The 27,323-nt window shown below is 48.3% G+C and overlaps 1 protein-coding gene across 2 annotated transcripts in view; it reads right to left on the reverse strand.

Moving 5' to 3' along the window:
• The window catches only part of LOC144152505 (RING finger protein 17-like), an 80,675-nt gene that overhangs the window by 41,805 nt on the left and 11,547 nt on the right, over nucleotides 1-27,323 (reverse strand). For both annotated transcript variants that reach the window (XR_013319180.1, XM_077683790.1), the window contains exons 7-22: nucleotides 25,668-25,812; nucleotides 19,413-19,493; nucleotides 18,784-18,884; nucleotides 18,266-18,332; nucleotides 18,076-18,124; nucleotides 16,855-16,981; nucleotides 15,849-15,920; nucleotides 15,297-15,361; nucleotides 13,098-13,178; nucleotides 11,864-12,025; nucleotides 7,253-7,427; nucleotides 4,743-4,827; nucleotides 4,200-4,271; nucleotides 3,251-3,389; nucleotides 921-1,042; nucleotides 287-389 (exon numbers count right to left, since the gene is read on the reverse strand). Coding sequence is in view for 1 of the 2 variants with exons in the window: in XM_077683790.1 (XP_077539916.1) it covers nucleotides 287-389; nucleotides 921-1,042; nucleotides 3,251-3,389; nucleotides 4,200-4,271; nucleotides 4,743-4,827; nucleotides 7,253-7,427; nucleotides 11,864-12,025; nucleotides 13,098-13,178; nucleotides 15,297-15,361; nucleotides 15,849-15,920; nucleotides 16,855-16,981; nucleotides 18,076-18,124; nucleotides 18,266-18,332; nucleotides 18,784-18,884; nucleotides 19,413-19,493; nucleotides 25,668-25,812 (1,646 nt within the window). In the remaining variant the exon portion in view is untranslated. The remainder of the gene's footprint in view (nucleotides 1-286; nucleotides 390-920; nucleotides 1,043-3,250; nucleotides 3,390-4,199; nucleotides 4,272-4,742; nucleotides 4,828-7,252; nucleotides 7,428-11,863; nucleotides 12,026-13,097; nucleotides 13,179-15,296; nucleotides 15,362-15,848; nucleotides 15,921-16,854; nucleotides 16,982-18,075; nucleotides 18,125-18,265; nucleotides 18,333-18,783; nucleotides 18,885-19,412; nucleotides 19,494-25,667; nucleotides 25,813-27,323) is intronic.

Below are 27,323 nucleotides of genomic sequence, written 5' to 3' on the forward strand. Positions count from 1 at the left end.
GCAAGCCAGGTTCCCTTCCACCCATGCAAAGTGCTTTTTTCTTTCCCATCACCCACGATCATCAACACCGTCAAAGGAAGTTGGCTTTCCTGCAGTGCATTTTCGAAGCAACGCCATCGGTGAGACATAGAAAGCCTCGCATTAAAAATGCATGCAGCCCCCTCTCCACAGGAACAAAAGGACGGCAGGCCCACATTTAGAGGAACTCCCACAGAGCACAACTTGCGGTGAATTTCCAACGCCAGCACTGCGACGCCCAGACACGGCCGTGTGCGTGCGCACTCACCCTCTCGTGGAACGAAGACAAGGTCGAGCTCGTTGCTCTCCTTCTTGCAGTGCGCCTGCAACTCCGTGAGCAGGTTCCGCAAGGAGTGTGCGTGGGAGCCCAGCTGTGGAGAGCCAAACGAAAGAACAAAGGTCACAACCAGCTGGGCACCACCCAAAGGCATAATGCATCCGCAGACACCAGTGGGCCGGGCCTGTGCTCAATGCACCAATCCACAGCGGGGAAGTGGGTGCCCACTGCAGTGCTGCCTCAATACGTGTGGTGATGGTGTGAAGCAAAACTAGCTCCGGCACTCTCAACACCAGCTGGCACTAGAGGTGATGCACCCCACTGTCGCACTTTGTCTCCTTACACGACCATCTGAACAGAAAGTGAAAATGTGTGGGCATGTTGGCGATGCAATCGGACATTAGCACAAAAAGTAACCTGCACGTCAATGACACTAGAGGGTCAAAGTAGAGTAAGAACAAAAGCACACACCCACGCAAACAGACAGACAGACAGAAGTTGGATAAAGTAGTAGGAAAAAAAAACTATGAGAATGCCCCCCAACCCATAAAAACAGGCTGGCACGTGTTTTTCTCGTGTGCGGCCGGCAGGGTTGAGGCAGTGACACTGGCCGGAAGAAACCCACCTGCTGGACAAAGACCTTGTCCGGACTGTATATGCAGCTGATGATGACACTGGCCACCTGGCCGGCCAGGAGCTCCACCGGCGGGTAGTACCGGCGCCGCACCGCTCCGGCCGCGTCTGCCACTGCCAGCGGGGAAGAAGACAAGTGCCTGCTCAGTGAATGGATCCCCAACGAGGAAATGAAGGCATGCCCCGGCAAATTGTTGCACCTCACTGCCTGGCACGACCACAGAAAAGAATGGCAACCACACAGTCAAAGAGTGACAGAAGGCTGCAAAGAAAACCAAGCGACAAAGAAATGTGCTCGCACATAATGTGGTGGTGCAGCTTCATTCTCCTGCTTTGGAATTCAATAAAAGCACAATACTACTCTCTATAAACATTTCCGAGCAAAAATAAACACTTGCGGAATCGTGGAGCAAGGTTGTGTCCATTAGCAACATGTGATGACAGGTGACTCGAGGGGCGGCCAGATTACTCGCAAGCTGGCAGGTCCCTTCCATTCGGCCTGCACATCTCGAACCAGCCCATGACCGCTCAGTGCCGGTGCCACTCTTGTGGAGAACTGGGCCAGCACTTTCCCTCATCTGCTTCAAAATTTCAAGCTAACCACAAGTCAACTGCCCAATGTCCGCAAACACCAGGCAATAATGAGGTGGGGAGGGGAGCTACGGAAGCCCAGCATGACAACAAACAGCAGCAGCAAAAGCAAGAACTCACGAAAAAACGACGAAGGAATGTCAGGGCACCAGGGGGTTCAAGGAAGGTGACACGGTTCCTGAGAAACTTGTCCTCGCTTCTTAGTAAGCCCTTCAAGCTTCGGTTGTGCATGCATGCGTAAGTGCATCTGTGCACTGGTAGCAGAAGTAGGGTACTGTAGTGTTCTTCACGAGTTTTATAAGCCCATTGCACTGCACATTCTCTGTAGCGAGTCCGCCTTTTTGCACTACAGTGAGGGCTTGACCAAATAAAAAGAAGGCACCAGTATGGGAGAACTTCACCCCACAAGATGGACTTCACTGACCCGCTCAGATTCCTGCACATAACCCACCATTTGAGAACCGCTCATAAGGCTTTACCAAACAGCTGTTGCGGCTGTGAAACATGGGCAAGTGGCGCAGTACAGATGGGACAACAAAGAAGAGATCACACAGGACTAGCACTGGTCCTCCAGCGCAGGTCCTGTGTGGTCTCTTCTTTGTTGTCCTATCTACAGTAAAATCTCGATGATACGAATTTCGCGGGACCACGAAAAATATTCGTATCATCCGAAATTCGTATGAACCAATACAGACCAAAAAATGTAGCGCTGAAAAAAGTTTTCGTGTATTTCTTTTTTACTTTCGCCTGAAGAAATTCGTGATTTTCTTCTGCATTTTTTTTACCCCCACGTCGCAAAGCAGTCCTTTCTGGAGCGCATAACGCTTCACGCTCGTTCCCTCACTCGCGGTGCCCAAGCTCGCTACATGCCGCAAGTCAAGCGTGAACCGCATGGTGCGTTTTTGCACGCGATTCGCACACCTCGGCTTTGCGCGCACTGTATTTTCACGCCTGTATCAACGATTTCGCGCCCGCGGTAGCTCCTACCTCAACCAGAAAATGGCGCACGACGCGCGCGGCAGGATGGAGGAGCCTGACGACTTGCGAAACGCTCGAGACAGCCGGCTTAGCTCCGCCGGAGATGGTTAGGCTTAGCACCCCGGCAGATATTTCATGGGCGCTTACACTAGCACCGTGGATGATGTTTTATAGTACCGTTTTCGCATGCATAATCAGCTCCTTTACCGCACAAGCAACTTAGCGTCTGCCTTGAGCGGCATTTTAAAGAGCGGTTAGGAGCGGTCGCTCGAGCGGCCTCGCCACTTTGCGGCCGCAGCCGGCCACGCCGCGAGAAGCGTGCGGGGTTTCGCGGCGGTATCAGCAAGCAGAAAACAACGGCCCGGCCGTTTCTAGAGAAAGAGCGACAAAGAGGGGAGAGAGAGCCGTCACTTGCTCGTTCGGCAGTCAGGCCCCTCGCCGGCTCGTTCGTATCATCCGTCGGGCCGCGCAGGTCCGTTCGGAACAGCCGAAATTTTTCCCATTGCTAACAATGCAATTTCACCGGGACTTTTCAGAAATTCGTATCATCCCGAAATTCGTATCACCCAGAATTGTATGATCGAGATTACACTGTATACTGCGCTACTTAACCATGTTTCACAGTTCGAGCCAACTAGCCCACATTTATGCATTGGCGATGTTGCGGCTGGTTCAACGTGTTAGTGAGCTAGGCACATCAGTCCCCACCAATCAGGACAAGATCATTCCCCAGCACACCAACGCCCTGCCTACCTGGAGGAGTAAGAGGGGGCATGTGGTAGCTTGCCACGCCTAGGAAGACCAGCGCGTCTGAGATGGAGGTCTGGACCTCGCCACCTTCACTGTCGTCCACAAGGTCCACAACAAGGGTGTCGGGTGTTCGCTTTGCCTCCTGCGGGAATGGCACACAAAGACATGCTGCACACTAAAACAAAACACTCCACATAGAAGTTGTGGGCACAACATTGAAAAAGTAGGGAAAGTTGAAGAAGACAAACCCTTTCACCACCGCAATTCACGACGCTAAATGAAACGACTGGCAACAGTTTCTAAGCAACTGCATCAGCTGCTTAGTTTTCTATTTAGAGCGTTCCTTTTTTTCTTCCTCTAACGATGAAAACTTGGCAATTTTTTTGGGTTGGGCACATGTAGCATTACTCCTCGTTTGTTTGACTGCAATGTTCGTTACTTGGGTGAAACGTTATCTGGCAACAATATTGGCATCTGCATTTGCTTTGCCGTGCCTCAGGTATTGCCTGTACTTTCAATTGCAGTGTTCCCTCTTCCATTTTTATTTGTTTTTCTGAAAGCTAATGTCGGAGTGGACATTTGCACTTTCTGGACTTGAAAGAGGCAGCTCAAAATGACAATTAACACAACCAAGCTCAGGCTGCCTCACCCGACCGCTGCGCCCTCAGTGGTGGATAAAATGCCTGGTTTCAACATGAAATCCCACCTCTCAACTTTCTCCACTCAAACAGATTACATTGTAGGAAAAAGCAGTCCCATGAACCGTGGGAATAGTATAGGGTTAGCACATTGTCAAGTTGTTCCATAACAGAAGGCTCCAAAATATTCTACGCCACCTTGGCATTCCCCAACACAAAGATCCAGCATGTAGACCGACATGCAAGTCAGGTGCAAGCTCCTAAGCTGATGCGCAGCAGCGTGCATGCAACGCAAGCAGGACAAAAGCACACACCCTGAGAATCAACTTCTTGTCGTGGGTGAGCTTTCCAAACACGGTATTGCTCTCCCGTCTCCAGACAGGGCTCTGAAACAAAAACCATCCCTTCGGTTCATTACACACACACAAGGACACATCTTCCCAGCAAAGTTAACAAACCAAGGAAAACGCTTCTTCAGTACTGCATCCTTTCAACCAAGGGAAGCTCATGACTGCTTGACTCCTACAGAATACATCGAAGTCACTTCAAGTTGCTCACCATGCAATGTGCAAGTCTCACGTGAAACATTGCACACTCTAACAAGCACAGTGTGGAAGAAAGTAGTTGGACAGGACAACATTTTCGTGCGAAATAAAGTGAAAAAATCTGAGGGCCTTCCCCTATCACTTTCCACTCATACAGTCCTCATGCTAATTAATGCAGCTGCACTGTTTGAGTAGCCCCACGCATGTAAGGTGGCACTGGACTAAGATGCCAGCTACCTTAAAGGGTAATGCGAGGTACCATGCGCTAAAAAAAAAAAGCCACACATTACCACTACAAGAATGGCTACTCACACTTCCTACGGGCACCACGTTGTACAGAGAGCACTTTATTGCCACTGGGCCCAACTTGTCAAAACGGGAAGACATGCGGCGCATCCTGTAATCAGGGCAACGGTGATTCAATCCACTCTCAACTAATGAGATCCAAGGGAAATCAGCTCAGCAATTGCTGAAATGGCACACATCACGGGAAATACAAAAGCTGGTGCATTTTAAAGGGACATCGCTACACTTCCTGTGGTAGCAGCTGTTTAATAAACAGCACAGAAAATGCCAAAAGCGTGAAAGGCACTGCCACCCCCCAAAATATTTCTCCGCACCACGCATTCGTGACGCCACTGATCCCAAAACGTGCAAGGTAGAGCCTCTTTACAAACTTGCCTGAAGAGAACAGCACCATGCATTTGTAAAATAAATGTACCTGCCAGCTCTGATTGTACATCTTTTTAGGATGCCGTGAGCTTCAGCTTAGCAGACATTGCCAAAAGGCAGCTTCACTGTTTCATGCCACAGGATTTGTTTCAGTATGGCAAACACTATAAGGGGGAAAAAAATAAAATAAAATAAAATAAATAAAGACATTTGCAGAAGTGGTGAGGCGACGATGCTGGCTGTTGGCTACTTGTCTATCCTTTTACACCATCTCCGAAGTAGCGATAGCTCGAGTCATGGCTTGATCAGCATGTCGGCAGCGCTTGGCTTCCACCATTTGTATACGATTTTTCATACCACAGGCAAGGGGGGAGATAAAAACGTGGAGGGAAATGCCAGGTTTAATTATTTTATTTCTGATCAAATAGAGCACTGTTTGTCATCAAACAAAAGCTATAAGAGATGCAAAGAAAGCTGTGACCTTTGAGTTACTAGGCTACCATATTTACTCGAATCTAGGCCGACTGCCAAAATTCTGAAGGTCAGAAAATAAAAAAAAACTTGCCTCAAATGTAAACCGAATGGAAAACAGCATCGGAGTGGGACCAGAACATACACTTTATTACGCCTGCACCGCTCGTCATAGCATGTTCGACATCGCTGTCCTCTTCCCACAGCACACTGTCCTCACTTCCGTTCAGCACACTCGAGATGCTGCACTTACGGAAGGCCCGCACAATTAACCTGGCCGGAATTTCGTCCCGTGCCACGGTGACCCAGTTCGCCACTTGGCGTCGTGAAGCACGCTTGATGCGCCCGGTCAGTGTGAGTTGGTGATCTTGCAGCGTCAGCCAGTCACTGTAATGCTTCCGCAGCCTGTCCTTAAATGGCTTGATGATGGCCACTTCGAGCAGTTGTAGGTGGCTCGTCATACCGCGAAGTAATACCACAATGCCCGTACCGCCCTATGAAAGCACGGGATTTAACGGAATCTGTCAAGAGGCCGCGGTAGGAGTCTAGAACCAGGAGCGACTCCAAACAGTCTTAAGCCAATCTTCAACGAGGGCACCACTCATCCACCCATTATCGTGGGCTTGTACGACGTTTTATGGGAAACTCCCCTGGCTGGAAGCGCCTTCCTCTTAAAATTATGTACGGTGGCAGCTTTCACCCATCGGGCGTGCAACACAACACCACGACGGTGGTGCGCTGCTTATCATAGGTTGCAGTTTTGACTTTAAATTCTTTCATGCCCTTTCCATTCACAGTGCAGGCCGGCCACAGGCACGTCAAAACACACCCGTATCTGATGGCGTTACCCATCTGGACCAGCCTGCACTCCTCTTCCAGCCGCTTCTTGATCATGACTAGCTTCTCCTCCAAGTCAGGGGCACACAGAAGTCCGCTGTTGAAAGCTGAACCTGATCCACCTCATCTGCTGCCATCTCCCTTGCCTTTGCTTGTATTATCTCAGCCATCACAGGCATCCCACCCTCTTTTTGCTGCCAGATAAAGTCAGCGAATTCCTTCTCAATCTCATGATCTTGACCTTTCTTGGGTCCTGTGAAGGCCATTCGCTTAGCAGTGCAGCTGAAAAGTTTGTTTCGCTGCTTCCGACATCGGCACACGTTCTTCTCATCGACGCCGAAGCCGCGCTGTGCTTGGAGGTCTCAAGTTCTCTCAGCCTCCAACACCACCTTCCGCTTAAAAGTCGCGGTTTAGTGGCACCATTTGGTAGCCATTGTGCCACGAACACGGTGGTTCTCGAGGTCACGTGGCGACGTAAGCAAGCAAGCCCGCAACGCTGAGAGCTGGGTTCACAATGTTCAAGCGATCAGAATGCAGCCTGCAAACCTGCTAGTTGCAAGCCTGTGGCCGCAAGATGGTGTTGAGTGTCTCGTGGTGACAGGAAAACCACATCCTTAAATTTAAGCTGATGCCCGACTTTCGCTAACGACTTTGTAAAAAATCTATCCGTCTAGATTCGAGTAAATACGGTATTCGTCCTCACTCATCCGTTTCCCAGTCGCTCGCCCACAACATGCGAGAATGACGTCCTTGCCTTTTCAACAGCCCATCCCAAAGAAGCAGGCTTTCAGTGGCCAACACTGCCTTCCTTTCGTCCCTCTGGGGAACTGGCCCACACTCACCTTCCCAGAGGGACAACCTCAGAGTTGCCGTAGTCAATGTACAACACTTCCACGCAGAGGCGGCTCTGCCGGAAGTTTGTCCCGTCGACAATGGTCGTATCACTTGCAACGGTGCGCAGTGCCCGGCAGCGGTACCAAACCTTGTCCAGCTTGTACTGTGCCAGGTACAGCTCTCCTGCAGCGAAGAAGACAGAGGGAGAGCTTCCATGCGGCCACTGGTATAGAGACCGCTGCTGCACACTTGCTGTCTCAATTCCAAACCTTGCCCGTGCCTAGCGCTTGTACCATGCACCTCACTTGAAACTCGAGTTGTGGTTTCCCATGCTCAAGCTACATACTGGCTATGAAGCATATCATAGTAGTGGAGGGACTTGGGTTTAAAGCCCCGAGGATCTTTCAACATTCACCAAAACCCCAGACATTCAGGTGTCCGTTGTTTTGTTTTTTTGTCTCCACCACCATACAAACAGCTGCAGAAAATAAGAATAAAACCATAGCCAGTAGTGCCGAAGCCCAGCCTTTTATATGGGATCTCCCAAGGCATGCATGCACATGGCACGACCACGGTCACAATTCCCGCCATCCAGTCGTGATTGGAATGGGAGGCACAGACAACCAGTGACAAAGACAGCCCACTTGAGACATACATTACGTTTGTGCTCAAAGCCATTTTCAGCAGATCCCTCCAGGAGCCCCGCACACCTCCCCGAGATCTCCCTAACTCGATTGATTGATTGATTGATCGTAGGGTTTAACGCACTGACGCAATGCAGGCGATGAGGCGCGCCGTAGTGGAGGGCTCCAGATTAATTTCGACCACCTGGGGACCTTTAACGTGCGCCAAAATCTCGTACACACGGGCGTTTTTGCTTTTCGCCTCCACCTCGTGCTCAGCAGCACAACGCCCTGGCCACTGAGCCACTGTGGTGGGTAGATCTCCCTAACTCGTGCAAACACATGAAGCGTTTTGCCGGTGCTGCCATCGCACAAGGACCACCTCAACCCCGTGCCGCGGCAAAAGCCTCCTTGACGTACAGCAGCATGCACCTGACGCCCCGTGCTTGGCACATTGTCGGCTCTCCTCCTGATGCTGGACACCCAATGGGGGTCACACATCTCCACGATTCCCAACAGCACAAACACATCCCACAATAGAGTTAGTAGAGTTAAACGTGGATGTAACGAAGCTGAGAAAAGTTCGCGAATCTTCAATACATGCAGCCTTCTAGTTCAGGCTCGAGGGGACGAAGCAGAAATGAAACCAAAAGGCTAGGCATCAGTGAAGGTGCACTCACGCTTTGTGGATTTATTTCACAGCGAAAAACTGTGCGAGTTGAGCCTCCTGCTTTCGCACGAGCTTCGGCACTACACGGGGCTCCAAAGAAGCCAGGTCACTTGCCCCCTCACTAACAAACCCAACAATTGGGCACCACTTTTGCCTCTTGACACTTTTCAGCGCCTTGTCACATTTCAAGAGCCAAACTTGTGCTGAAATGGTGCCTTTAGGGGCGAAGCACCAAACGGGCTCGAGCTGTTGGCATCACCTGTCGTCACGTTAAATCAAGTTGCCAAATAATGGCTAAAAAACAAGTGTATGATGGATAAAACCGGTTTAAAATAGACTAACATGATGTATAAGACAGGAATAATCAGGATTTATTTGCATTATAACATAGATTTGTTAAATTCTGTCTCGAAATTGTTTTCATATGCCAGGTTTCTTCCTGTAAAGTATACATCTTAGCATGCTGCACGGCCAGTTTGCCTCTCATAAATCCAGTTCAATGCAAGAGAGGGCGCCATCACGTCAGCAAGTGCACGACTGCTCTTCCCACCGGCGTTTCTCTGGCGCCCAGTCAGCGCATGCCGTGTGGCAAGAGAGAGGCCTACAATCTTTGGATCTGCTTATACCCTGCATGCTTTGCTCCTCCTCAGGTTTCACAGTAGAGGAGATGGCCCGGGAATTTTTGCCAACTCGGTGCTCTTTACTGCACTAAAAATTATTGAGAGGGTGCCAGCTGGGATAATGTACCAGGCGGCGACAATCTTCTTTCTCGCCGGTGGAGACAGCATTGAAAATTGCGCGTTATCTTAAAAATAACAGAACCTTTTGTTTTCTGGCAGCAGAATTTATCTCCTGAACCATCCGATAGCATACATAGCAGTGGAGACATATGACAGGATGACTTAGCACCTCAAAACTTATTTCTCGAAATGAAACAGCACTCTCGTGGAAACACACAATAGTTTGTGGTGTGGGCAAAAAAAAAAAGTGAAGTGTAACTTTTAATCTTGCTACCTGGTGTGGTGTGACGCTACACAGACAAAACCAGAAGTGGATGCTATGTTAGCCACAAGATGGCACTAGCCGGTTCATCACAGTGATGTAATTGGGTCGAATAATTTTGGAGCAGTTTTTGGAGCAGCCAAAAAAGTAGGTTTTGGAGCAGCAAAATCTGCTTTTGGAGCAGCCAGAACGAGCATTAAGATTTGAAAAATATTGCTAGAAGGGGAGCAAAACAACCGTGAGGAGCCCCAAATGCAGCATCTTGGGCACACAGAAATGTTTAAACAAGTAAAATGCCTTCGGTGCAGACGAGTTTCTGCCACACAGATGTTTTTTAGCAGTGACTATGAAATGCCTCAAGACAAGCATCGAAAGAGTTTGTGCGAGTGTGTACACACATGCATTCATTGCATGAGCCAACAGATCATGAAAGAACTTGAAGTTTTATTTAAAAAATGACTATCGGGGTAGCATTCCAATTGGTAGGCTACAGAATGTTCCGTAAAGCCATAATGAATGGAACACAGTGATACGTGGCAGAATGTACTGAATACATTTTATGTAAAAGCCTAAATGCCTGTTTCTCTTCAGGTTCCCAACACGAAATCGCATGGTACATACCATCTTAGACTTCTACACTCGCTTTCCAATTTGCAGAGGACTAGGTTTGCAACGGCAACTCTCTGGCTTTTCTGAGCGGTAAAATTGTCTTTATTAAGCACCCACCCAGCTTGTGAAAGAGGGTCACCTATGATGACCATTGAGTAGGTGGACCAATGGCTAACTTATTTGAAACGAAGACAAAAAAAACCGGTGACGTCGACCACATTCTCCACGAAGAGTAGCTTTGCAAAGAAAGTTTTATCATAAAATGCTCTCCTGAAGCGCACCTGTAGCGTTCCTCCTGAATGACATGTTGAGTCAGGCAAGATCACTTTCTTCGAAGCTCAAAACTGTTCAATGAACCGGCTTACAGCCGGTTCCAAATTAAGCCATCTTGAACTTTCGTCGCTTTCTCCTCTCCCGCTAGCTACCCTTGCAATGCCCTCTCCATGTCGACCCCTCAGAGTTATTCACGTGAACTCCTGCCAAGCTTTCATCATCATCATCATTACCAGCCTATCTACACCCACTGCAGGGCAAAGGCCTCTCCCATTAATCTCCAATTATCCCGGTCCTGTGCTAACTCGCCAAGCTTTATTGCAAAGCAGATAGTAAAGCGTGAACCGCATGGCGCGTTTTTACACGCGGTTCGTGCGTGTCGGCGTTGCGAGCGCGATATTTTCACACCCGTATCGACAATATCGCGCCCTCGGCGCCTTCTACCTTGGTCAGAAACTGACGCGCGACGCGCGCGAAAGTGGGAGGAGCTTGCCGACTTGCCCCATTGGGGGGGCGCGCGCCTCATGGCGGCAGCTTCGAAGCGCTTGAGACAGTCGGCTGGCTCAGAGATGTTTAGGCTTATCACCCCGGCAGATATTGCATGGGCGCTTTCACTAGCGGCGTGGATGATGTTTTATAGTACCGTTTTCACCCCCATTATAAGCTCATTTACCGCAGAAGCAACTTTGTGTGTGCCTTGCGCAGCATTTTGAGAGCTGTTAGACGCAGTCGCTCGAGGTCCTCACACCACTTTGCAGCAGAAGCCGCCGCCATGTTGCCACTGCCACCGGCCGGGCCGCACGGAGCGTGCGGGTGTTCCGCGGCAGAGTCAGAGTGCCTGTGGCATGCACGGGGCGTTTTCGCGAGCAGAAAACACTCTAAAATTCTCTCCTCTTGAACGCTCGTGGCTACTCGTGGCGTAAAGAGCACGCCACATCGAGGAAGCCTGGTGAAACGAAGCTTCGGCGCAAGATTGGCGCAGATTGCTTGAAATCAGAGCCCTTGTAGCAGGATTTACCTCTCGGCGCAGTTAGGCGCAATTGGCGCAGCTATCACATCACTGTCATCATCAGCATCATGGCGAAGTTTGTTTTTAGGCAATTCCAGATGCTTTCGCTGCTTTTGGCAACTTACAGTACTGTTTGTATTTGCTAAATTAGTTCATTTCTGCAACTGATTTTTGAGTAAAAGGGAAAAATACAATGATTGATCTGCTTGCTGACTTTGTTACATCAAGGTTAACCGCCGCAATGTTTCATTACACAAAGGTTCGTTACATCCAGGTTTAACTGTAGAAAATACAGCAACCTTTTTAAAAGCAACCATTTCCGACAAGCCAAGTGAGGTGGGCTATTGTTTCACGGCCATTTTCCAGTTTCGACTGCCACGGCAGTCTGGGTGGCAACAGCAGTCCCCACACGATCCAGCCCGGGGAAACTCACCCGCAACGACCTCGTCCTCGTGCAAGGGCCGTGTGTCTGGCATCCTGCAATAGTCTCGGATCTCGGACTGCAGCTTCTTCAGCTTGGCGTCCAGGCAGGTGGGTTGCACGAAAAAGCAGCTCAGGTCGCGGATATGCGACACCTTGACCCGCTTGCTGTTGTCTGGGCCAAGGAGACGCAAGTCAGGCGGCCAGCAAAGGGACAGCAAAGCACAAAAATGAGTCGACCTGTACGGGTAGGTTAGAGCGTTGGCAGTATACGACTCACAGGAGCGGCACTTTGATAATGCATGGAATTCCAAAGGTGCACAAGCAGCTTTCACCCCCCCAGGCATTTTACCCACTACACACAGAGTCACAAATTCTGAATGGTGAATTGGCACTCATGAGGCTCGTTTAGGCTTTTCTAAAAAGAACAGCAAGTAATGTGACACAAGCATACTTTTGCTGATCAGAACTTCAGATAATAAAAATTACCAGGCCTGCGCCAATGGTAATTTTTCCTCTGAACAAAATGATGCCTTAACGATTTACGCAAAGTGCGAACAAACCCCATAGACACCACAGAGAGAGCAATAGAGATGCCAGAAGCAAAATGTACCCACCATAAGTGAAACAAGACTGCTGACCCCTAGAACCGGCCAAAAGGTGTCAATCACGCAGTGTACGAACACAAGGACAAGGTTAAAAAAAAAAATAGTTCACTTGATGTCAAGGTCCCAGTCACCATAGAGTTTTATACTAATATGTACTAAAGGGAAATCTCTTGCTGCAATTGCGGGCCGTTGTGGGCGTCGCCATTGCAGCTAGCGACGTTCCTCGCCTACTTGGCTTAGATAGCCACAAGGCTTCTTTTTTGTCTCGAAGCTAAAATCAATAAAAAAGGGTAGCATTTCTTTCTTGTTCATTTTGTAAGAAGCTTCTGAAAAATCCCCGACAAATGAATCTTTCTGGAGCTTTAATTATACAATTAAAAACAAATATGAATATTCTTTTGCAGTAATAATGTCGCTTTCTAGCAGCCAGGAGGCAACTTTTCAGCCTGTTCATGAGCCATGCCAAGGACAAGTGGAACATGCCACCCCAGCACATGACGGAACGCTCGCTGAAGCCTGGCTCACCTTGACAGTGGTGCCAGATTTCCCTCTAGCACATGTTAGTATGAAACTCTATGCCAGTCACAAAGCGTGCGGTCAAGCCTGATAAGCAAAATGCGAACCACATAGTTCACTCACATGGTTCTGGCCCCGATGTCTCATCACTGGCCACACTCGACGCTGCCCCAGGGGTCTCCACGGAGCACATTGAGTCTGCATCTGATCGCAGAGAGCTCATTCAGCCCCTCGGTTTCTGTTACTAACAGTAAACTCAACTAGCTCCATTACATCCGCCAAAAAACTTGGGAGAGATTGTAATTCCTTGTTTCACGGGTATTTTTAAATCCATCCAAATACTACAGCACAACTTTGATAATACAACTTTCAAGGAACCGCACGAAAACTTCGTGTGAACGGGGGCCCGTATGATCGGAATACAGGTAAATGCCGGCCTAGTAGGCAGTCTCATGCGACAGGTGGGCTAAGAACTTATTCTGTAATTTGCGAACCCCTAACTAAGATCTCCCCCCCCCCCCACCCCCTCCCCCTGCAGTGTCTGTGCTAGCCCGCCAGGCCTGCACCTTGCGGGCATGGGATAAGGTGGGAAGACTTGTACGTGGCCAAGCAATACGAGGGGGGAAAAGCGAGAGTGTGGCAAAGGTCGCAGGGCCTGGAGGGGGAGCGGCCAAATTGTGGGGTACTGCGCACCATGTTTGTCGGCTCAGCTCGATGGGAGCTTCAAATTGGCAGCCCGCTGGCTGCCTGGACGTTGACTTTTTTTCGCAGTTGGCGCTCTCCTGCCACGTGGGGCCATTGAAGGCTCCCGCCCACCAGTACCCACTTGCATGCTTGAGTCTGTTCGGCAGGCAGTCGAACCCGCCGTGGACTGTTTGCCTTTGCACATTAGCAGTGCCAAACGGGGGTTATGAAATGCAGGTTGGGATGAGACGGCGAAGTGGCAGAAAAGGTGGGGAAAATGCGGGCTTATCCTCCCCCAGCGTCCCATCAAATGAAACAGACTGCGTGCACCGGAGCATTGTAAAGTGGGGCTTTTAATGCATTGTTTCTACGGGGAGTTTGCCGGGAGCGCGGTGATCCGTCGCACGTAAGAAGCAGGTCTTTGTAGGACTAGGGGATGTATCAGCGCGGTTTCACCGTACTTTTGTGACAAGCCAAGGGGTGTAAATAAGCCTAATAATCACCCCACCTTCCTTGGAGGAAAAGCTGTGCCCCTATGAAAATAAGGATTAAAACAAGAAATTTCATCATTCTCGCTTTGCAAACCCAAATTTCAAACGGTCCTAGCTCCTGTCCCAAAGCAGAACAATAACATTATTAGTCTTGCCATCAATTTTTTAATGAAATTTTTCTATACATCTACACATTATCAATTTTGTGTTATTGGAGAATGAATGGTTTCCCACAAAAGCAAAATTCAATTTAAACTTGGCATTAGAAATCATACAAATCCCCCAACTCTCTTCACCACACCTGTTGATTGATTGATTGTAGGGTTTAACGCGCCGACGCAACGAAGGCGATGAGGCGCGCCGTAGTGGAGGGCTCCGGATTAATTTTGACCACCTGGGGATCTTTATCGTGCGCCGAAATCTCGTACACACGGGCGTTTTTGCTTTTCGCCTCCATCAGAAAAGCGGCTGCCGCAGCCGGGAATCGAACCCGCGACCTTGTGCTCAGCAGCGCAACGCCTTAGCCACTGAGCCACCGCGGCAGGGTTTCACCACACCTGTAATAATGAAGTTTAGGAACAGCGCCCCTCTTCCTCTCAGACAAGGGAATGAGCATCACAAAACACAAAAAAGGAAAAAATCAGCCTTATTAATGACGCAGAAAAACCAGGGCCACTAAAGTTGTCATCCCTGCAACCACGGAAAGATTGCTATATCTGCAGATACCACCCCATCCCCCTATTTTTGTTTTAATCAAATTGATTGATTGATTGCAGGGTTTAACGCAGCAATGCAACGAAGGTGATGAGGTGCGCCGTGGTGGAAGGCTCCGGATTAATTTTGACCACGTGGGGATCTTTAATGTGCACCGAAATCTCGTACACCCGGGCGTTTTGGCTTTTCGCCTCCATCATAAAAGTGGCAGCCGCCGCCAGGAATTAAACCCGCTTCCTCGTACTCAGCAGCACAATGCCTTAGCCTGTGAGCCACCGTGGCGGGCTTGTTCTAAGCAAAGCTGACATGCCCCGCACAAGGTGCCGCGTAATTAAGGAGGTAGCAATGTGCCAAGTAATAATGCAGCACAATTTCTTTAAAGCATGCCAGCGCAGGTGTTCTAAGCTGATGCCAACGGAGACGCCTTGGGTACCTGTGTTGTCCAGCTCTTCCTCCAAGTAGCCCTCGGGCAGGTCCTTCGCAGGCACAAGGGACAGCCTGGCATGCAAGAATTTGCACATGTAGCTAAGCAAAAACAAAACGCACAAAAAATATATCCAATCATGATTCATTTGCTATTAAAACATTTCCACATCCAGGCTAACACTCACAATCACTTGTTACACAACAAAAGTGTACTGGTAGCAATGTTCTCACATACACGAACCAGAAACTTTTTTAAAATAAGACATAGGAAGCTCACTTTAACACTGATAATCTGTTCCCAAGGAAGATTTGCCTACCTCCAATGCAAAGCACTTAGGCCGGCACTCCCACCAACTAGTTTTAGTATTGCTGTACCTTTGATGCTGGCATACATGCTTTACAGGTTCAAGAGTTCAAATAATAGCTGGGTGAAGCCCAATTCCTCACATCAGGCATAATCTCACTCGAGAATGTCTTCTGCGCTGTTACAAAATTAACTCGTGGTGCCCATGAGAGCTGACAGGTGGCCTGCAAGGTGCACATGGTACCGGGCACGTACTTGTCTGGCAGGGTGAACCGCAGCTTGCCGTAGCTTTTCAGCACTTCACTCAGGGGTGGCTCGTACTGGACACTGGCAAACACCGAAAGAGCACACCATCATCAATTACGGTACATTTCAAAAGTGTCAAAGGCACACCCAAACCGTCCACGCAATTTTTATAAACTCAAAGCTTCTGCAACTACAGCAGCTGTTATTTTATTTGGGAGACTGCGAGACTGCATTTCAACGGCAGAGCTGTTTAGGCCAGCACGAATCTGTCTGGCACAGACAGAAAACCCCGAGCGCACGTGAGCGTGCCTCGCAGCGACTGCCCGGCATCGTCCAGGCTTGCGCAGGGGCTGACGCCACTTGAGGAGCTCCCACCTTCGCCGCCGTCGTGTAGCGACCGGCGCACCACGGGTCCACCGCGCTGAAGACAACAACGACGAATCTGTCAAGCCATCCCTTCACAATCCACATGTGGAGACGGCCTCTGAACCAGCTGACGAAGAAGTGGGGGATTTGCCCTAAGTGGCTCTGCCGTCAAAGACGCCGATAAAAGGGATGACAATGATTGCTTCTGAATAAAACACTGTATATACTAGTCTTTGCAGTCCAAAACGGTTTCGCATTGCTGGGGTCCGGCTGCTCCCTCTGTCCTAGGATCTGCTGTCAGTGTGGGGAGGTGTTAGGTCAACCCCCAGTTCTGCTGTTTCTCCAGCCTTGCGCCACAAGTGCAAGCTGCGCCAATTTTTTTACAAGCCCTGTTAATTTATATGCAACTTTTTTTCAAGCCCCTTCAAATGCTTTGCCTCATGGTGGTGAGACGGTGGAAACCTGCTTGTCCCCGACTCGATGAACCACCACCCCGACTCGATGAACCACCACCTTCTAACCTCGCCCACCAACCGTCTGGCATCTTTGCAGCCCCCATGACGTCGCAGGCAAGGACCCCAGGCACTTAGGCAAGCAGGACTCCCAAGGCCAAGAACTAGCATGCTGGGCAAGTGAAGGCGGCACTCACTCAAGCACTGGCTTGTAGCTCTCAGTGTCGCTTGTGATGAAGCAAGGCATGTCGGAAAACGACTTCATCTGCTCCAGGAGAAAGGAGGTGTGCTCTGGGTTGGAGCTGGCGATTGCAGCAGAGGCATCTAGAGAGAGACCAATATCAGCCATGGTGCAGGTTTTTGTGCTCAGTGATTCCCACTGGCTAGTGGTGACACAGTGCGCTAACAACAAGAGCAGCTAGATGCAAGGTGCAGACTTCTTTTTTCCCTTCCATACCACACCAGCAATGTTCAGGGTAAGCCACCAAGTGCAGCCTTTGAGTGGTACCTCGATATTCCCAAAAGGAGCAACTACAGAATGCAAAAAGATGTGGATAGATGGCCTTACTATCTCTTGACACCCAATATGTAAGCTTAACAATCAATTTGGAGTTCACCAAAAGTCACATTTTGAGCCAGCAACTTTGGGTGGAGCTGGACACAGCCAAGGAACAACCCAGGTGGGCGGCTTGCAGTGACGGTAACACCAATGTAAAGTAGACACTACCTGAACACACTACCCAAACCTAATGCCTGAAAATCTATAACCATATGCAAACAACGTGACACAGCTAAATTATTGCATTTTGGCTCGTTTTGCTTGGAATGATTGCTATACTCAAGGAAAACGTAAGACTGACAACAAGCGTTGTCCCTGCGTTTTCCCCCTGCTCCTCATCACCGCAGCCGGCAGTTACTCCGTGTGGTGCAAAGAGTGCGTTACTGCAAGCATTTTGAACGTGGCATGAGTCGTTTCCATAATTCGTTGCACTTGATGAGCTTATGAATTCCTGCTGGGACGATGAAAAAACTAGGTGTGAAAAACAAGACAATGTCACACATTAAGCGCAATCTCGTTTCAAAACTTGCGCGCGCGTTGACATCCAGGTCCGTCGCTTCAGCAGAGTGATACACAATGTGAGCTATTGCTGTTCTTAATTTGTACCCGAGTAAAGTGCCATTTTCTGTACATTAAATTTAGAAAGGGCTTTATGTATTTCAGTTCAGCAGGTCTGGCATAAGCACTATATGGGTTACGATAAACCCTTGTAACGGGGCTAAAAAAAGAAAGAAAAAAAAGCAATCTATAACATGTCTAAGGGTAATTACAATTAATCCCTTACACACCCATTAGCTCACTCCAGCTCGTCTTTTCAAGCAGGGATTAACAGCACGCAGTGAAGAAAACTTCTGCTCACCTTTCTGTACATCCTTGAATTCTTCAATCTTGGATTCAACGGTTTTTAGCTGAAACGAGAAAATTTCCCCTTCACAGTCACAGTGCTCAAACAAAGCCCCAAAATATTCTCCTGCACAGTTTGTACCGATAACAAACATTGCCAGCCACTTACAAAAGCAAAGACAGTCACATCTGGCCTTTTCTCTCACCTGTTCCTGAATGCTCTGTACATTCTCAGCACCAACTTTCCTGATACCAGCCAGTAGATGATGCATGCTGCACAAAAAAATGCACAACAGGGCAATGCCAATGAAACAGAAGGCCACACAACCAGCTCATCGAAACACGGGCTCCGGAAAAGAAGATAACATGACCCCTCTCCGCTGATGACCCCTCTCCCCATTGTTTTTTTTTTTTTTTTCCAGAAGCGGAATATAGTGCTTTTAATGCTTAGGCCACATAGTCAACCACTGGTTAGTGATAAGTCGGGGCATAACTGCAACGACGGGACGTTGTGACCGTACGTGGAGACAAATTTTGTGCTTGGAGCCAGTTGTACACAATATTCTTTGATAAAAAGAGAGAACTACCCCACTAGTAACCTCGAGAAAAGGCAACACTGGAATGACACAGAGCAAGTTGGCACGTGCTCATTCTGGCGGCGCCTGTGGTCGGGTATTTCGAGCACAAGTGAGGCCAAAGACGGCTCTCCCTGCCCCCCACTCACCGAAGCTCAAGCAGGCAGTGCAGGTGCTGAAAGTGAGCGTGAACGGCATCGACCTGGCTCTTGACTTGGTTCTCGCAAGCCTTGGAAACGGCGACCAGTTTCTGCGCACAAACGCATAAACCACCAACATTTCAGAAACTGGAGAAGGGAAAGGCTTTCTCTGACAGATAACAGCATTTGCCATGAAGCTGTGAGAATGAACTGAAACGTTTGAAAAATGTACACGAGAAGTAGTTGACCTTTTTTCTTTCAAGTTATCAAAGCAAGTAATAGAAATATTGACATCCATAACTTCTTTGGCTCTACATTTATAACGTTCGGCCCTATTTTTTCCTGCAACTCTGATCTACATGTGACGATCTGCTTAAAACTCTTTTCCAATTTTTTTTTTTTCAAACAGACAGTCGGCCTTTTCCAACTCTTTTCTAAGAGACAGTTGGCCTCTTGTGCCACTTGACGAGTCCCTCACCAGAGGCCTTGAAGAAGAGTGAAGCTGCCACACGCAAAAGCTGCACGCACCAGTACTATCAAAACGGTACCTGCTCTACTAGCACGTTTTTAGAAAAGGGTTCCACATCAAAGGATGAGCCATTTTGTCATTGTAAAACTGCAACAGTAAAATGCCGCACCTCAAAAGTCTTTTTCAGTCCCTGGTACGACTTCTGCGCTTCATCCAATGCCGACTTCAGCTCCGGCAGGGCTTTGGCGTCCTAAACAGAAACAAATTCGAAACCTACGTCAGGGGCCTGTTTGAGGAGAGTGGCTACAAAATGGCACCATGTGTAACCATTCATGTAAAGCTTCTCTTGCTTCTACAGGCTGAAGAAGCTGGGCTCCTACCAGCCAGCATCAAGAAGATATCAATGACAACTCTCAGGGCTATGACCAGCACGTTGAAACATGCAACATTGTTGGGATGCCAACATGTTAGAAGCCTTTCGGCCCCCTGGAGGTTATGGGCAATATTACACGGCATAAAACAGCCCACCTTGTGTTTGCATACAGAACACCACCAGGCGGGAGCATCTGAGCACGATCTAATCGCAGGCGACACAGTGTCCAGGGATACGACAGGGCTCTCTGATAGTCGGTCTTGGACGCCTCCCTGCACCCGCCCCAGCACTACCTGGGAAGCTACCCGGCCTTTGTTTTTCCCATGTTTCTATGCTGTGGAAAATCCTTGGACTACCCAGCAACTATCTGCAACGAGTCAGACTTCAAATCGAAGAGCCATAATGCATTTCCGCGTGTCCTTTCAACTGACAGTTGCTTCCAGGCTTGTCGCAGTGAGTGGTTCCCATTGGCAGCTGCAAGCTAGATTGCACTGACTGGCCTAACACTTAAACACCAATGTGTAAAAGAGGGGCTTCGCAGGACCTGCGCCATGTCCCCCCACATGCTTCAATCATACAGAACTTAAAGAAAGCACAGCCAAAAGCTCACCACAATTTAAATTCACAGTGCCCTTAAAGGAGCCATGAAGAGAAAACACAAGTTTGGTTCATTCAAAAGATTGTCTTGTTAGAATCATACTGACACCACTTTTAACGTAAACTTCGCTCAAATAATCTACATAATTAGGAAAAACGGGAATGGTCATGCGACCCACCAGCTCATTTCCCACAACAGAACCTATGATGTCACATGAGCTAAGCTCTGCGATTGGCGGAGGCTGGCAGAAGCAGACGCAAATTAGGTAGAGCTTACAAACTAGACGAACGAGCGATTTGCGCTTAAATTTAGGGCACATTCTTTACAAAGCAATAAGAATGATGGGACAAACAGTGGAAGTTACGAAAGCACATGTAAACATAGAAGTACTGATGCGTTCTGCTGTTCGTACTGCGCACAGCATGCTTGGTTTAGCTGCACAGCACTACGGGGCTTGGGGTTGTCTCAGACGACACTGGCCGATTGACGCAAGCAACGGTGTCTTACGTGACCCCATTTGTCGAGCGAGCACTGTTTCAGGGAACGAATATTTTCTCCCAGAACAAAAACAAGCCAGGTTTAAATGCAGGCAAAAACAAACCAAACGCTTGCCACGGTATGGTGGCGCCATCTAGGTTACGGAACGTAAAGAAACGCGGGAACAAACTAACACTGCTGTACAGGGTGGAGACAACCTTTGAACTGTCCCATGCCGCCGCAATTGGGCCAACGGGCTCAACGCGTTATTCTTTTCGTTTCCCACGAGACCTAGCAACGCGAAACAGACAATATGATTCAAACTTCTTCAGTAAACTGCGTTGAGGCGATAATTTTAGCGCGGTTTTGACACAATGACTTGCTTCGGCGGCGAGCGAGCAACCAAAAATGGCGGCGCCAGCGTATACGTGTCTCTACCCTGTACGGCGGATGCGTGAATGAAGGTACTCTGGGCTGCAGAGCGGTCGGTTCCTGTGATGTCATTTGGGACCACGAAAACGCACGATTGAGCGGGAAAATCAAAATTTTAACCTAAATTGTTTAATTTCTCAGTGAATAAAGCACCGCTTGTATCCGGACAAACGCTGGGGGCACTATAAAACACGAAATCTTTCGAATAAAACCAACTTGCATTTTCTCTTCATGGCTCCTTTAAAGAAAAGGCAAAGAGGTTCTAGAACTAAAAGAAAAGTTGGCCAGCAGCTGTACACATTGAATAGTTCCTGTGCGCGAAATATTTTTGCAACACCTACGGCAGAAGCGGCACAATATGTAAACAAAAGTGGCCGAGATGCTCTTGCCTCATCTGGGCACGCAATGCCGGAAGAGAAAAAAGCGGAGGCGAAAACCAGCCAAGATACATCATAGCTGGACTTCCAGGCTGAGCCGCTGCCCGTGCCACGCTCCTTTAGCCAAGTTTCCTCTAGAAGCTTGCCACAGGAGGAATGCTGCTCTTTTTTGTTGTTGCTGTTGTTGACAGCCCTTTTTTGTACAATTTACATGTTCAAAAAGCATGCACAAACCCCAAACCAAACAAGTTTTTATGCCATGTTGCTAAGCAGATATTACCATACCAAGATGTTTTAATACAGAACATAGAAAAGCGACAGCTGAGGTAGCCGTTACTGATGACAGCGAATATGATGATGGATGCTCACATGATTTCATTTTTTTTACAGCAACAGACATGAATGTTTATATCTGACGTTAGAGATAGGAAGGATGGTGAATACTGCTGCATTTTGGTTCATGATGTTTCTTTAATGAACCAGAAAAAAAAAAAAAATGGTTACATCTGTTCACGAAATACCTATTTTTTCAAATGCACCGGTTTTCTTTTGCTGCAAAACTTCAAACTGTGTCCAAAAAACTCAACTTTTAACAAAACTAAAACAAGGTTCCAATCCTGATAGAACTTCTCTCCTACTCAATATGTAACTAGAATTCTTACAAAGTAAAAAAAAAACCATGACCACAACTATACTTTCAAAAATACATGCCACAAGAAGATAAAACTTGTCTGATATGACAAATAATGCTCTGAACCACCAAAATACCATACATTTGCGAGTTGCTAAGAGGGATTAATTCCTTTACCCAAGCCACACGAGCGTGTGTTTCCTAATCGGTGATCACGGCGCATGGAGCACCAGCCCCCTAGCGGCAGGCTTTCCCGCCGGCACCCTCCTTCCCCTCTTGAGACCCTCCTCTCCAACTGAGGTTGCGTCGGAAGCAGGATTGCTCTGAGAAGGGCTTTTCCTGCGAGGTCTGGAACCACATGGGTCAGACAAAGGAGCTCATGTTCCTCGACCCCGAGACGAGGCAAGTCTCCCCTCAGGAGACGAGTTGAGTCGCCAGCCACGGACAGCTTACTGAGAGCTCTTGGGGAGTCTGTCCCCCAAACAGTGCATGTTCCATATTATGACCGAGCAATAAAGCCTGGTTTCCGACACCACTTGACTCCGAGCACATCCTCTGCCAGCTCCCGATGAGTCGAACAAATCCTCGGGGATTGCGGCTTTGGTTCCCATGTTCCCATGCTAGCTGGGTAATATGGCCCATTTATAGCCACGAACTCCACAACCGTTTCCACAGATCTGAACAGGAACGATGCATGCGTGGGAATGATAAATGCTCAAATTCATTGAACCTGAGTTCTTTAATAAAAAAAAACTGACGAAGGCAGGCTCGACCCCCGGGTGCGCGAAAGCGCTGTTCTTCAATCTCACCAGAGTCGTGTTTATTTGGCAGCGCTTTTGCATTTGACGGCGAAGCGGACTGTCTGCTTAGACAGGCCTGTACTCCTGACGATGGTGACGTATTCTTCGCCATGTTCAGAGAGAGACAGAGACGTGGAGGAAGAGGTGGAGAGATAGACTACCAGCACTGATTTGGCTTGGCTGCACCAGTGACTAGTTTTACGCCGACAATTTTGTCAGACATAGTAGTTTTCTCGCCAACATAAGCAAACAAAAAGCATACTGGTGGCATGGTGGAAGTCCGCTATTCACATTCAGTCAAAACAATTTCAGCCCGAAATTTAGTCTGTTGCAACTGACAGTCTTCTATAGCCGGGTCTGTTATGAGCGGAGTGGATTCAACTCAAAATGCATGGGGACCAACCAAACCAACAGAAATGGTCTGTTGCAACCGGAAGTCCGCTGTTGCCAGATCCGCTGTAGACTGTATATTAACAAACTTTTGAGGCACTATTTAGTGTTAGAATAGTGCTGGCTGCCCAGTTTAGACACGCTTTCACAAACGCCCCCGGCCAACGAAGCACAAAGCTGCTGCTCTGGAGTTATTGGTTGTGTAAAGCAAATTCAAGCTAACCGGTCAAGAAGTTAGAAAATGATACTGCAGTCATGTGCAAACACTGAACTGCAAGCTAAAGTGTGTAAGAGGCAAGCACTACTACTGTGCAATCGCTTCCGATGCTTCCGACAGCCAGCGCGGCCAGAGTGTTTTCCTTCGACGTCACGAAGGGTGTGATCAATCAGAGACATCAGCGACGACGCACGTGCATCTTTCAAACGGGAGCACACGTTTTTCAAGATAACTGATGGTTGGACCCATGCATGATGCGTATCAATGTGACATTCCGAGTCAGAGTGCAAAAATCTACACAGACCCGCCACTAACTCAATTTTTTTGGAAAGCGCTTCAAGGCCAACTGCACTCAAATTTTCGAGAACGTAAAAATAATGTCACCAAGTAGTACATATAAAAAGCGTGCGAAATGCAAAATACTGCGCTTCAAACATCAACGCGCGCGACACAAACGTCTCGTGACATTGGCGTTTTCGGAACCGAAACTGAATAGAAAAGGCGGCCATTACCGGCGACCGGACGTGACGTACGTGGCGGAACGGAAGCGGCCGCGCCAGGACCGGCGGCCGCTGAGAGCCGCCTTCAAATGCGCTTGGTAGCGCCGCGTTTCGCTCTGTTATTTCCACCGAAGAACTTCCACTAACGTACGCCCATGATAATGGAGTTAGGCGCTATTCCGGCATCCCGTTGCTATCAGTCGAGATGAAGTAGACCGCCCGACAGTAATTTTTTACATCATATTAACTGCCGGAGTAGCAGTTTTTGGCATTGCAAGTAAAAGAGCGGACCCTGATTTACAAAGCTACTTGCCCGTACGATTTCGAAAAGCAGCTTCCGTTATAGCCGACGCCTCGGCTATCACGTCGCTCTCTTTGAAGGGAACAAACCGCACGCGGGCGGCGATCAATCACTATTTCTACTATATATACATTACGTACAAACAGTTTCGTGAATATCGGCCCAGTATTTTTCGCCGTGCTGCACAACGAGAATCGAATTATAAAAGTGGTCTGAAACTATAAGCTACTTCCACAGCCAAATGATGCACTAAAACACGAAAACATTTCCTATCTACCGCTGTTTTCTACTTTAACCACAGAGACAGGTGCTGGTGAAAGCATTTTACTTTCAAATAAACTAAATCCAACGCTTCACTTGGGAATTGAACAAAAATCTAGTCTATTATTTAGGAGAGGGGCAGTTTCGTTAGTTTTCGCACTTCGCAAAGACGACGGCCGTTATTTGTGCGGATGTATTTGTTACTACCAGAAAAGCTGATATTAATTGGTTCACTTAGCGAGTGAGGCAAAAGTCGCACAATTGTTTATAGCCGCGCGCACAACTCTATTTAGGTCGTCAAACTTTTGGAAAGGTCTAAACGATGGAGGTGGCATTGGCCAGCCCAAATATGGCCAATATCGGACGCGGAAGTGCAAGTGGTCAAGAACTTATAAAATATCTTTTGTTTTTCTGTGGTATAAATGCAATAGGAATGACAAATGTAAGGCAAGTGCTCGTTTCGAGCTTTTTTTTTTTAGTAAAAATAATATTGTCAAGTCAAAAGAGTTTTTCTGGCACCAAGACGTTCGCAAGCGCGTGAAAGTTTGAAGGCTTTTAATCTCTTTTTTTTTTTTCATTGAAAAAAAAAAATGGCGGATATTACTGCCTATGCGTTTAGTTTAAACATGTGATGGCGACGGCGGTACAGCGCCCCGGGCAAACGCATCCCTGCGCCCGACGGAGCGCCCTGCGAGTCGCCGGAGAAGCGCGATCTTCGCGGGACAGGTTCCCCAACCTCCGTCACAGGCCGCTCGGGACTTGTTTCGGCGACTCTCCGCCAGGTGCAAACGTCGTCTGCTCGGAGGTACTTCGAACGGCGGTACCTAGCGCTCTCTGTGATTACGAAGCTAGGAATTTCGCCATGGTGATTTTAAGAGCATAGACTACTTATTTCGACAAAGAAAAAATTTGAGTGCAGTTGGCCTTTCAGCTTCCCTTTGATGCAGCATCGCAAGCATTGCACCCTACTGCACAAATGAAAAACCCATCACAAGACACACTCACTTTGCCCCACCTTCGAGGGGAAAAGAAAGGAAGCCGATGGGTGCCAAGGGCTGGGGGATCACCTGTTCGGCCATGGGCACCACCGTGTGGTCCTTGTGCTGGTCCCCCGAAACGAGGCACAGGGGGCAGATGAGCACGCTGTCAGTCACACAGAAGAACTCCCGCACCCGCTTGTGGGCCTCGCACACGGCAGCCATCTCCGCAGCACTGCACGAGCCAAGCGGGCACACACTCGCAACGTCCACCCGGAGAGCACTACTAATGACGCAACAAGCCATGCCCCGGTGGTGGCACTTCCCCTTTTGAGAGTAAGACACTAAAATGGTTTACTAGGAATAATTCAGTTTTGAGGATTAAAAAAGCAAAGTTCGTAAGCTTAGTTCCTCTAAGTGGCAACAAGTTACACAAGACTGCACATTATACAAGGGAACTACAGCACTTCAGCATTGCTCACTCCGTCTTATTTATATAGAGAGTCTCGGGGATTCACATTCATGTCATGTAGTTTTATTATTGCCAAAGAAAAATAAAAAAAGGGGGGCAATCAGAATAGCGACATACATCCCAACTACTGCACCATCATCATTACTAATTACCGTATTTACTCGCATAATGAACCCACTTTTTTTTCCAGAAAATTCGGCATGAATTTGGTGGGAGGGTCCATTATGCAGAAAAAAATTGCAACAGTTTTAAAGGTTGAAATTTCATACAGCAGAGTTGCTAAGGGAAACACTGTCAGAGCCTTGCCATTTTCATAAAAACACATAGGTAACTATGTAATCAAATTTATTTTTTATTCGCAACATGCTAGTGGGCCCTTACTCGCCATGGAGCTATCCTCCTTAGTAAAGTCGCTTGTCGCCTCACATTTGTTGCCGGCCCACAGCGCACCGTCTTGCGTGCTATCAAGGCACTCCAAAGCTTCTTTTCCGACACCAGGAAACTTCCCTTCTTTGGACCCACGAAATACACAGCGACCCCTGTTCCCAGCCCAAAAACCTCATTTTCGCCCGTAACGTACACGAAGTGCCGCCCAGCCGCGTGGTTTCCATGTGCACCAACGCACACTCCACCAGCTTAATAAATCCGGCTGTAAAGCTCATGTACTGGCCCATCGTACGCGCCACTAGGAGCACAAAAAAACGTTGGAACACAGCTGAACAACAAAACCGCGAGCGCAATGGCAAAATCGCGGAACCTCAAGAGCAGAGCAGTGCGGAGTACGTTCAGTGCTTTGTTCGCACGCCGCCAGAACCAGACATAGCAACGAAGAGCAGGGAAGGAGTGCGGAGTACTTTTCTTGCTTTGTTCACATGGAGGAACGTTTTTACGGCGCAAGAAGGTTCGTTTTGCATTCAGAAGGTGGCGCTCCGCAAGCGCGCAATTTTTAAATTGTGAGCCACGGCATTCGCGCTCACGTCTCGCTACTGTTGAGATTTTTTTTTTGGTGGAATGCGTTTTTAGCATTTCTGCGCGTACTGTAGTGTGATATCAAGTTACTAGTCTAAGGGATCAGCAACCATGATGAGATAAAAACATATTGCTGCGGCATTTTTTATTCAAAGTAAATTCTCAGGAAGGCAAGTGGGCGGAGGGTTCATTACGCGAGTAAATACGGTATTCACAACTTAACACTTTGCCGTTAGTATAGCAAGAGACTACAAAACTACATTACTAAGTTTAAAAAATTTGGCCACCTTCGAAAGTGAGATGCA

The sequence above is a fragment of the Haemaphysalis longicornis genome, unplaced genomic scaffold (assembly GCF_048455015.1).
Source record: "Haemaphysalis longicornis isolate Haplotype H1 unplaced genomic scaffold, Haemaphysalis longicornis Haplotype H1 scaffold_9, whole genome shotgun sequence".
In the NCBI taxonomy this organism is placed as follows: Eukaryota; Metazoa; Arthropoda; class Arachnida; order Ixodida; family Ixodidae; genus Haemaphysalis; species Haemaphysalis longicornis.